General features: G+C 43.4%; 1 protein-coding gene across 4 annotated transcripts in view; it reads right to left on the reverse strand.

Moving 5' to 3' along the window:
- The window catches only part of lmx1ba (LIM homeobox transcription factor 1, beta a), a 47,150-nt gene extending 36,548 nt beyond the window's left edge, over window positions 1–10,602 (reverse strand). For 2 of the 4 annotated variants that reach the window (XM_076283370.1, XM_076283369.1), the window contains exons 1-2: window positions 9,736–10,602; window positions 8,949–9,135 (exon numbers count right to left, since the gene is read on the reverse strand). In XM_076283370.1, coding sequence (XP_076139485.1) covers window positions 8,949–9,135; window positions 9,736–9,874 — 326 coding nt within the window. In that variant the 5' untranslated portion in view covers window positions 9,875–10,602. Of the gene's footprint in view, window positions 1–8,948; window positions 9,460–9,735 lie in introns of those variants that run through there. The other 2 variants (XM_076283371.1, XM_076283368.1) reach the window with 2 other exon arrangements.
- Between the last annotated feature and the right edge of the window lie 1,626 nt (window positions 10,603–12,228).

The raw sequence follows: 12,228 nt of genomic DNA on the forward strand, positions 1-12,228 counted from the left end.
TTAAAGCGCTTTTACATTTTCCTCTGATTACGGGAGCTTTCATCACAATGCATCACCTCCCGACTATGATAAGCGTTCTCAGGTCACGCAGTAAAAACTTCCATCAAACCAAACCTCCTCACTCACTGATAACGATTTTAACCCACCGCCCAAAATCAGTGACCTCTCCAAATGACTTTTTTCCCCCCTTGAACTTCAATGAACGGGGGGGGGGGGGGGGGGGGGGGGGTTAAAGCAAACTACAAGGCGGACTGTTCTGAAATTTCATGGATGGATAAGTATGAAGACCAGGGGGAGGTGGGATTGAGGGGGGTGAGGAGGCAGAATGAGGAGCGGTGTGTGTTTGTGTGTGTGTGTTTGTGTGTGTGTGTGTGTGTGTGTGTGTGTTGCGGGGGGGGGGGTTAACAGTGTGACTGAAGGTGGCAAAGAAGAGGGCGCCACCAGCCAAAGCTCCAAGGACCACCTGCTACCTCCACATTAGTTCTGACTGAGAGGAGGTCAATGATGGGGAGGGGGAGTGAGGGGGGATATGGGGAGAGGAGGGGGTGGGGTGGGGTGGTTGTGGAAGACTGGATGGGGGTAATGAGATTTGTCTCAGCCCATCTGATCCTTTGCCCTCACAGACTTCCAAAACAGTCAGACAAGTAAATAAACCCCAACACACACACACAAACACACACACACACACACACACACACACACACACACACACAGCACTCCCACCTCCCCTCCAAGCCGATACCACCTCCACCTCCAGCACCTCCACCTCCTCCTGTGGAGACTCCCACTGGCTGAAAACAGATTACTGGCTGGGGCGTGTGCACAAAAGGAATGCACGCCACACGCTGGCCGAATATGAACGAGAGAGAGAGAGAGAGAGAGAGAGAAGGGGAAGAGAGAGATAGAGAGAGAGAGAAAGAGAGAGAAATAGAATTGGAATCTGTACAGTTTTTCCTCTGAAACACAACTACCCACGGGTTCATGTGGTTCACGAGAGGCCTTGAAACTATCCCACAGCAAAAGTACAAACAATTTTTTTGTAGTTTTTGCTATTCTGTGGCATTGAGTGAAGTCAAATGTATAAAAACTTTTCTCTTACTCAAACCTGGCTTGTCCTAAAAAATGACATATTTTAAGTGTATGCAAGCCATGCTATACTCTCAAAAATAGTCACTGGTTAATTTCCTTTAAATTCATACTTTCTGTCATCTACCACGTCTTCAGTGAACTGTGACAGTGAGGCAGCATAGGCCTGGAATTTTCTCTTTTAACTTTCTCCTTTTTTAAGAGTTGGCCCTGGTCCACCCCAGACCCCCACCCCCCTCCCCATTCAGCAGAAAAGACCCGAGCTTTCATAACTCTTAACACATAAACGAAGCAAAAAAAAGAAAGAAATAAATAAATAAATAAAAATAATCAAGTCAGGGGAAGAGTGAAGACATGCAAATGTCCAAACAAGGTCCAAAGGAAATCATAAAACAATACAAAAGACAACAGGTTGCCTGCATCTCCCCCACACAGGACATATTCATCACACTCGTCTTTGGAGGAGGAGAAGGAGGGGGGAGTGTAGAAGAGAAAAAAGATGGATGCAATATTAGCGAAGCCAGGATCTGAGAGTTGGAGTGGAGGGGTGGGAAAAAAAAGAGAAACTGGCGAGTGAGTAAACTAACTGCAGCCAGCAGCTAACCACCAACTTGGCACTTATTTAAAGCTGCAAACATTAAAAAGGCACTGACACTGAACGATGAAAGGAACCCCTGAGGAATTCTGCCAAATCGATACTCTTGGCAATGGCCAGGCCGAAAGCCTTAAAACGTCGCAGGGGTTGGTTGAGTTTTTCTTTCTGGGGAGGGAAAGGAGGGAGAGAGGGGGGGAGGAGAGGGGTAGCCTTGCGGTCTCCTGTTTCTGCTCCCTTCCAGAGCCTCCGTAAGATCAGTCTCCTGCTCGCTTGGTCGAGGAGGAGAATTCGGGAGGAGGGGTCCCCCCACCCCACCCCACCCCACCCCACCCCATCCTGTTGTGGATTGTTCTTGGGCCTTCTCCTTCTCTTTTCTCTCTTTCTCTCCATTCTTGACATAAATAAGGGGATTAGTGCAGAGGGTTTCCGTCAGCTCTCCAGCGAGCACAAAGTGGGCAGGGGGGGCTTAGTGTCACCATCAGTTGTGTGTGTGTGTGTGTGTGTGTGTGTGTGTGTGTAGGGAGGGGGGGGGGGTGTTGGTGTCACAGTCTGTGATTAAAGTGCGGATCTGTGTCATCCAGCCAGTGCGGAAACACGGGGGTCTGTGCATTAATCCCATTACGAGATGAAGAGAGCACAAAGGAGGGGTGGGGGGCGTCCCTGGGTGTTCGAACAAGACAGCGGGGGGAGGCATCAGATCTCAAAAGTCACTTTAATAGCCGAGGACTCCATCGCTCGGGGTCTGCCCACAAGGTCCCCCCGCGAGGTTCCGAGACACTGAAGTCATTTTCTGCCTTTGTTGCACTGAAAAACTCCCATTTTATGTATCGTTAGCAGTTAGCATGCTGGGCTAGATGGAGCTGCTGTGGACACGGACACTATGAATGTCACATGGACAGAAGGGAGCTGCTATGTCAATACAATGTTGATTCTGTGGGTTGTGAAGCCGAGGTGCCGAGCCGGTGGTTACCCAACCAACCAGTTTTCAGGACACACACCCTGCAGAGAGCCACAGGTGGACTGGCAGAAGACAAGGTGTGTGTGTGTGTGTGTGTGTGTGTGTCCAGAAACCCTCTCATTAGATCACTGAAAGCGTGTGCGCTAATTAGCATGCACACGAGTGTGTGTTTGATAGAGAGAGTGTGTGAGTGAGTGTGTGTGTGCGGGCGTGTGTCTGGGCGCATGCTTGTGTGTGTGGGTTGCGCCGCGGTCCACAGGTAGAGGTTGAATTTGGGGCCCGTGCGTGAAAGCGGGGCCCCAGGTACACAGCACCCGTGTGGCAGCACTTGCCACCCTGGTGTCACCCTCTCCTCACACTGGGGTGCCAGCGGTGGAGTGGGGACCGGGCAGCGTGGGCGGCGTGCTTGGACAGGCATTCCAGGCCCAGGGGAGAGGAGGAAGGCAAGGTGAGCGGAGGAGGAGGAAGAGGAGGAGGGCAACGCTGGAAGCAAGGCAGCTGCGGAGAGAGAGAGAGAGAGAGAGAGAGAGAGAGAGAGAGAGAGAAAGAGAGAGTGAGAGAGAGAGAGAGAGAGAGAGAGAGAGAGAGAGGGCTGGAGGGGCTGAGTGTATTTCGCAGTCACACTCCAAACGCCCCTCATGAGGGGACCAGGGCACTCTCGTGTGCGTGTCATATAGATAGATGGGGGGGGGGGGGTTACCGTGCCAACGCTGACAGCGGTCTACTTGACTATGAGTCAGGAGAGGTTTTTGGAGGACTGCGAGGACCAAAAAAAAAAAAAAGGGGACAGGGTACTTTATTTTTCTCCTGACGGTGGTTGGGTTCAAACTCTCTGTTATAGTTATGTACATTGCATATTGTTGTCATTTTGAGAAATATTATGGAATGTTATTTGGGCACCAAGTCTTCTCTCTGACATGTCAACTCTTCAGTCTCAGCTTGATGTCTGAACTTGCCATCTCTAAAGGTTTACAAACTCAGTCCTTGGCTACTAAGAGACACTATCTGAAGGCAGGCCTCTCAGGGATGAACAATCCCAGTCATCATATTAGAAATTGTAAAAGTATTAGGGAGCAGGGCATTTCCAAGTATTCAAAGTGTAAGGAGGGCGATAACTCTCCACACAGCATGCTTAAAGCAGCAGGTAGAGTATTGCTACACATTTGTGTAGTATCAAAACTACCACTTGTTGATACAGCAGAGAAGAGCATGTTCATATATCCACATTCGTACCCCCAGGTAATACAAGGAGATTTCACACACATTTACTTGAGCCATAAAATCCTGACGCATCATATTTTAAACACTGATATGTCACAACAAGCTGACAGCACACAGGAACACAGTGCACTCGCAACCAAATCAAAAAGTGAGTTGAAGTTTGCGCTGGAATGACAGATTCCTTCATCCCATTAGGACACGGATAGAGGACAGAGCGGGATTCGTTGATGAGAAATCCAATACCTCCTCACTGAGCATGCCCAGACGGAGACGGCATAGCAGCGCTCCGCTCAGCCAGGGGCCACAGACAAGCTCGAGCAGTCGTTTTTTTCCCAGCATGCAACACATCCACAGGCAGACGGAGCTACATGTCTCACCGCACTAACTGTGTGCATCCTGAACGGCGTTCACCCAGAACTATTATTCACTGGATACTGTGGCAATAAAGACTGCAGCTCATATGATATCTGATTCTATTCCGTTTCCACTATGCTTTATGTTTGCAGTATTAACACGGGATGCTTTTAGTTTTCCCCTCTTTACCACTCCACATTGACCGCATCTGGTGGCTTTTGAAATATAGCTTTTCCATTGGTATCTATGTTTCTTTTTTTCAATTCACCACTTTAAAAACACCGAAAATGCAACACATATACATTTGTGCACAACACAATCAGTCATTCAATAAAATGAACCTTAATACGCCATCAGTGTCTATTAACATTTAAAATATGAAATGTATCCATGCTATGCACTGACAAGTATCTGTTTTGGAACTGTTATCGGCATGTTCCATAAAATGATGCAATTCTGTTAATAGTGACTGACGTCATGTGTTCTAGGAGAGGTTAGAAAAGTGCTGCCACAGTGTGGTTGGGTGGATGGCGACAGCGGACCACACGCATCGCAGCCGACTGACCGGCTCGTAGCTTTTACGATCGATCTCATGGACATAGATCATTACCTTAACAAAAATGCTAAATCAGGGAAGAGATATCATTTTGCTCACATGAAACCCCAGACAGCATCATAGTAAAAGCACTCGGCAAAACACACACACAAAGCACTGAGTTGGCTTTTTTAGTAAATGTCCAAGTCCAAGCAGAGGTTTTGAAAATATGAGGAACTGAAGAAGTTCAGAGGGCTGGCTGACAGGAATGGTTAGGGGCTGGAGAGAGAGAGAGAGAGAGAAAGAGAGAGAGAGAGAGAGAGAGAGGGAGAGAGAGAGATGGGATGGGGGGGGGGTCTAAGAGGTGAAGAGCGAGTTCATCTTTCCCATAACATTTCTATCAGGCTGATAATTAATTCTTAACTAAGCTTTAATTTACTCTGGATGGAGGGGAATGGGTCTGTTGTCTCTGTAAACTGAGGACTATTTTTCTGTGCTGCAGCAATCTAAACATAGCTGGAAGAGACACTTGTACCAGAGGGAGTTTGGACCCTCATTCCGCCACAGCTCTGGAATTTCAGCGTTGGGCACAACTATCCAGCCTACTCCTCCTATTATTTTTTGCCTGCCTCTCTCTTTTCTTATTGTTGGTCCCAGGCCACTTCAGAAACGGTCCTTCTTTTCGTATAGTAAAAATCTACTCTGCTACTCTCAGCCCGTGTAATCTGCCGTTGGCGATCTCCAGCTCATGCTGAAACAAGGTTCGCTGAGTGTACTGTCACAAGTGGTCATACTCCATGTATCACACAAGGCAGCCAGAGACAAACCACAGTAGACGCAGGGACCCCAGAATTCCACTGCACTTCTTAAAGGAAGTCTCCCGAAGCGCATTTGAGTTCTCTCTATACACCGAGGACATTTTGAGGTCAAATTGCTTTAAAACGATTTTTTCAAATGTTGCTTCCCGTTTGTATTTCATTATATAAATCTATTCCTTCCTTCCTCTAGAGAACAAAAAGTGCAAGATAAAAGTGCAAAAACAACCAAAAAAAAATAACCTTTAACCTTTACACATCTCTTAACAGTCTAGTAGACAACTAAAACATTCCTTTCCTCAACAACAAAGCCTGCAATCAAAACAGACCTTACACCTTACGTAAATTAAAAAATTACTTTGATACCTAGAAGCCAAACCACAAGAGAGACAGATAGTTAAACCATGCACACATCTTCAAGATTTACAACTACAGAGTGACACGACAAAAAGCACCAATTTGGATAGTGCAGCTCCTGTGACATTATCCCATCAGAAATCAAACAAACCAGAAATCAAACAACAAACACTGGTCACATCGAGAAGCAGGAAGTATTTAAAAACATGCTTCTAAATAGGAACCAAAAATGCCACCTGTGACTTAAAAGGTGTTTCCGAGCGCAGATGAAAGCGCCGTGAGGGTATGTTTTGATTGATTTACAGTTAGGCTAATAACAGGCTGTGGCACATTGTCTGAAGATCTGAGATCGAGCCCGTACACCCGCCTTCGCAGTGTGAGCCTCTGTCTCGAGCCTCTGGTAGTTTGTGGCCTGACTAATGTGAGTTAAATGAGAGCTATAAAAGTCAAAATGGGTGTGAATTAGATCTGTAAATAACCCATCATTGTAAATAAATGCAATTTTATAGAACCAAAATAGGAAAGAGAGAGCTAGCAAGTGAAGAGCCGTGGTTGTCGTGGTAAGGTGCCAAGGGTGGGAGAGGTGAAAGAGCTCGCCATGAAGGGTTAAGCATTCACAGACACCCTTGTCTGATTGGCTGAGGCCCAAGAAACTGTCCAACCAGAAGCAAGCTTGGTGGCTCAGTCGTGGCATGTGAGGCCATCCTATGCAATATTTTGAAATGAAGAGATCGAAAGGCTGCAAATGTGCAGGCATACAGATATGAACATGCTCACCCACACACACACACACACTGTAAAATTGACAGCAGAATGAATTATGCCTATTTACTTTTGTTTTCCTGAATGAGCAAAAAACCACAACCAATAAGCCCATACATCTAAATCAACTTTAATTAATTTTAAATTACATCTAAATTGTTTATGAACTTTTGCAATAAATTACAATACAATTGCAATGATGTTTTCTGGCCAATTTCATTTAATTGTATTCCTAAATATGTATGTATTAAAACAGCCATTTGTTCTAAATGTTTGATTTATTTCAGATGATTACTTTGTGTACTTGTGTAAAATGTGGGATTGTCTTTGGGAATCCACATTTAGGTTTCATTCATCTTAAGAGCACACACACACACACACACACACACCCAGAGAGAGAGAGAGAGAGAGAGAGAGAGAGACTAAAGTTAGTGTTATAAAATATTTACTGTTCAATCTTCCCTTAAGCTAAACATGGCACTAGAATAAAATGGCTGGAAAGCGCTCTGGAGCTATTCCAAACCAGGTAATAGAGCAGAGATAGGCCTACTGAGATAGGCGACAGCGCTGCACCTCCAGCGTTTCTCGGGAGATGGAATGCCGAGCTGCCGCTATGAAATTCCCATTGTTTGGCCAAACTGCTTGCCATCATGTCGGGCGAAGCGGGGTGAAAGGCGGACAGGCCCAGTGATGCGAGCCGATGGATGTCGTCCATTGTCTGTTGCCAGACTTCTAGCAGGGAGCGATAATGTCGCAGTGATTGAAGTAGCGATGTTTAAAGCCCCCAACAAAAAGTCCTTAAAACTTCTTGACAGGCATGAAGAGTGCCCATGCAGAGAGAGGGGGACCAGCGACACCCCACCGTCACACACTTGCCACACTGTCTGTGCCCGGGTCCAAAACACAAACTAGCGCCGAGGAGAGTGCCCACACATAAGTCATGTCTACTAAAATCATCTTACGCTATATTAGAAATGATAATAACCTTACCAAGACAGGATACACACATATACTTCCACATAAACAACTGCGCGATACGTAGGCCAATTGCAACAGCTCAAGTAGGCTATGTGCAGTGGCTACGAAGGCGCGTGCACAGATTGCAACCACTCATAACCACTCGAACAAAAAACGCACACTTCTAAAGATTATTCAGGAGAATAATGTAGACAATCAAAAAAAAAAAGCTGTACAATGTTATACTCTACTGACTATACATTTAATATATTATTCATAATTTCCTTACTTTTGCGTTAACATTTACCATATTTCAAAGTTGAAAAGAAAGCGATGGTAAGAACGTTATACGTAAATACTAGTGTAAATAATACCAGAACAATAGGCTAGTGCTACTCAATAAAATAGCTTAATAAATGTACTGGTAGCATTATTTTTTTTAAACAATAATTAATGTAGATTACTGGATAAATAATAATAATAATAATAATAATAATAATAAAATACACAATGTTATACTTTGCGCTGCAATTCTTATTAGCCTATATTTGTCTATATTTCATTGTTTGTTAACATTTATGGCTTCATAATGTGACATAGACCATTGAAAATATTTATTCTGTGTGTTTTCCCAGAAATTATTGCTCTTTGGAAAAAAAGGCCTAGCCTACACAAAGCGTGAAATGTATTATTTTATAGGCCTAGTCTACAAAAATTGAGGAAAACAATGAATATATATGTCAAACAAACAATATCCTTGGTAAAGGCAGTATGTCCAATTTTGATGTGAATGTAGGCTATGAGGTATGCGGTTTTAAAATAATAAAAGATCAAAACAGAATAGCACAGAGACACAATAGTCCGTTTCGAAAAACAAGTGCATTGCAGCAAACTAGGGTCGCTTATAAAACACATTTCTAAATCTGTGGAACTAATTGACTATCCAGTGGTAGTCCTTTATGATATTTATCAACAAATACCATGCTAACGTCTTATACTGGAAACAAGAAATATACGTTCCAGTATCACTCGGCACTAATAACTACACCATGTGTCGCCTGTGATATGGTCATTGATGGAGTTACCTGTTGCGTGTGGACTCATTTAATAATCAAATTCAACGAAGCCTGCTGGAACAAAGGTTGCGTTTTGTCTATTGTACCTATTGCACGAGTTTCCTTAAAAACACAAATCATACTATCCAAATAGGCCCAACAGACACCCACACACAGGTCATAAAAGTACCCTGTGTCAGAGAGGCTGAGGCTACAATTAAATAGGTAGGAAAATAGATTGACATGTTCTTACTGTTGGTAGTCCAGTTTGCAGTATAGTTTTCTGTCTCGGTAGTAACAGGTCGTGGTAAGCGGCTGTTGACACACCGCGCATTGCAAACAGTCCTCGTGCCAGGACGAGTCGTTGACGCGCATGAGGAACCGGTCAGAGATGGGCCGCTGACATCCCTCGCAAATCGCTGGATGGTGGCACTCATTACCTACAATAAAGACACAATTTAGCACAACTAAAATGGCTTGAATTAAACAAGTAATATTGACTCCAGGCCACAGGTCAATGACCAACATAAAAATAAATTGTGGTGTCAATTGTTGGAGTAGGCTAAAACATGATCTGATCATCTGATTGATATATTTTAAATATTTAACAAAACACCTACCCTGGCGAGGAGTCAAAATATCATAACAGAGTCTCGACATTATTCAACCAATCCTAACTAACTCGAATGATTGTCTCACTCAAAGGTCAAGCGTCTGTGTGTGTTTGATTGTAGCAAACATGCATGGTTGGCCCAATAAAATAACTAATGCAATTCAAGGTACTCATCAGAACTGAATCCTGAAATGCAATGCTTAATTTTCCCTTGCTATGTGTACCATTCACTCAGCATGATATGTGCATAAAACATAAATGCTCCTGAGGAATTACCAAAACTAAAGTTTAAAATAAATATGCACCTTCACTGACATTATACTCTAAGAATCTGCCATAATTGTTGATCTTTTATGTGATGCAAATGACAGTTTTTAAATATGTAAACAGTTAAACATGCAATTGCAGTATTACATAGCCTACTCACCAAGCATAACTCCCAAACTTGCTGGTCCTGTCCTTATGTGATCTTCTATTTTAATGCCGTCTAGCATCTTAGCACTGGAGGAATGATTCCTCGCCGAGAAAAGCTTCTCCGTTGACCTAAAACTTGTTGCAATGTCCATATGACCTCGACCTGGATATGGGTTACTCTCCTCCAGGTCTTATACGTAAACCTTCGAAAAAATCTCAACAAAGGAGGAAAGCCAAACTGCCCTTAACAAGCCTGACTCAAGAAAGCTTAAACGCGCGGCATTCGCAATTGATCTCAAGAAAATTATATACAATACACCATGTCGGTGCAGCAGAATATATTTGCAAGGCCGAATTAGGCTGTCAGCTATTCGATTAAGTTTGATTTACGGGTCCTCTTAGTTGCCAGACTGTCAGAGGAATATCAGCCCTACAATGAGTTTCCGGAGAGATCCAAAGACTCGAGGTAAAAATGTTCAATCGAAAATGAGCAACGCCGTCACGGAAGGTGAATATATCCAGAGATGACAAGCTGAGGAGCTTCGAGAGAGATCTCTGAGATGTAATGTTGTGAGCCGAGTGTGGTGTTTTGAGGAGTTGAAAACCGAGATTGAACTATCTGCTGAGAAACACCCTCCCTCTAACCTACCTCGCGTCACTTTCCTGCGCTTTTTACTGGCTCGTGCAGATGCTTAAGAAGCGCACCGCCTACGAACTGACTAAAGCGAGGAACCCGTCCGGAGGAGACGAGACTGTGCCAAGGAAGGAGGGATTAAGCGAATATTGTATAAAATGTACAGTTAAGGACGGACATACCCTAAACTAGCTATCTTTCAAAGCAATTGCAGAATAACTTTCAGGAACCACGAGTAAACAAATCATCGTTAGATAGATCTACTCCTTCCTATTATAGAACAACAGAGGCAATGTGGAATATATAAATATAGCCTACCACTATATCATGCACTACAGTCGCTAAAGGTGCTGTTGACATCACATTCACACGGTGCAGAACTTCTCAAAATAAGGATGTTCAAAGTTATAATTACACCCTATAAAACGTTATTTAAAACAACTTTATTTAGCGAGAAAGGTGTCTATCTACTGATAACTAGACGGCAGGAACCATTACATTAATTTGGCATTAGCCGATACATTGTAAGCAAACATTATGTCAATCAAAGTTAGGCTATGTTTGCAGTAATTTTGTTCTGCAAGTGCGTTTACTTTATTGGACCCGATCACCTGTTAAATCAGCGACAGAGGAATCTTTCTTTCTGCCTCAATATTCAAACTCAAAGAGCTACATAATGGTTTCGTGCAATAGGCGATTGGTTGTGATTATCGGTCAATGCAGGGACACTCTCTGAGAGAGAGAGAGAGAGAGAGAGAGAGAGAGAGAGAGATGCGTCAGAGGTAGCATATATGAAAAGACGTGTGATTAATAAACCTTTAGATAAACGATAGCGGTGCATGTAGAATGAAAGGCCTAATCTTTCGTCCTGCTTTATCTTCTTGAATAATCCTCACTGTGTCTGGAAAGGTAGCCTATGTAAAAAATCATAAGCAGCCGCTTTCTTTGTCTCCCAAATGTGCTAAAATTCATTTGATAGATATACATCACTGAAGAGTAATATCAGGTGCAAACAAAGGGGACTTTATATTTTTTATTACTTTCCTCATTAGGATTCACCACTGTTTTAATTAAGTCAAGGCAGAGAATAGTCATTTACATAAACCTGGCGTTATAGGCTATTCGATTGAAGGCATAGGCCTACAGTTAACTTAAATATTTATCATTAACGTAATGTAATTATATTAACCTAGTATATGTATCATTAACCTTTGTACCTTTAAGTAAAACATTGACCATATCTTTTTTTAGCTTTTATTCGTTCGTAAAAGAAATGTAGGTTAGGCCTTTATTTTCACTTATTATCATGGCCTTGTTAAACACTTGGAGAGGCTGGTTATACACGCATAATAGGCCTATATTATATCAGTGGGTGGCCCTGATTACCGTGCTTGCGCATAATAGCGTTTATCGCCAGACAGATCAGATTTTAAGCTTTCGATTTTGCAGTAGCCTAATGCTGTGTTTTGGGCTACTTGCTTCTTTTTCAGCCTTGTGCCTACATGCGTGCATATGTGCGTGTTTGCGTAATATCACAAGATGTACAGGTTTAAAGTAACTTCATCTGTAGATCAGTAGGCTACTGTTTGGTTTATTATTATTATTATTATTATGCTATTTTCAGTTGTGGCATAGCCCACAAACTCATTTTCAATCACAATAATTTATGACAAAAGCCACCACAGGTCTTGGTCATGGAGAAAGGACTCTGTATTGTGTAGGTTGGACTAGTCTCTAACTAGTGCAGTAACAACGTGTCTCCCGGGTATCACTTTCTGTGGCCTCCAGGGTCTCTGCAGTGCTTTGCTATCTGAGCGCAGTTTAAGTGGGCTCATTAGTCCCCCGCGTTTCATATTACTCCTGCAAGAGCCG

The sequence above is a fragment of the Alosa pseudoharengus genome, unplaced genomic scaffold (genome assembly GCF_046254945.1).
Source record: "Alosa pseudoharengus isolate Yale_2024_CS ecotype anadromous, Long Island Sound unplaced genomic scaffold, YU_APseudo_1.1 YU_APseudo_1.1_scf_14, whole genome shotgun sequence".
NCBI lineage: Eukaryota > Metazoa > Chordata > Actinopteri > Clupeiformes > Clupeidae > Alosa > Alosa pseudoharengus.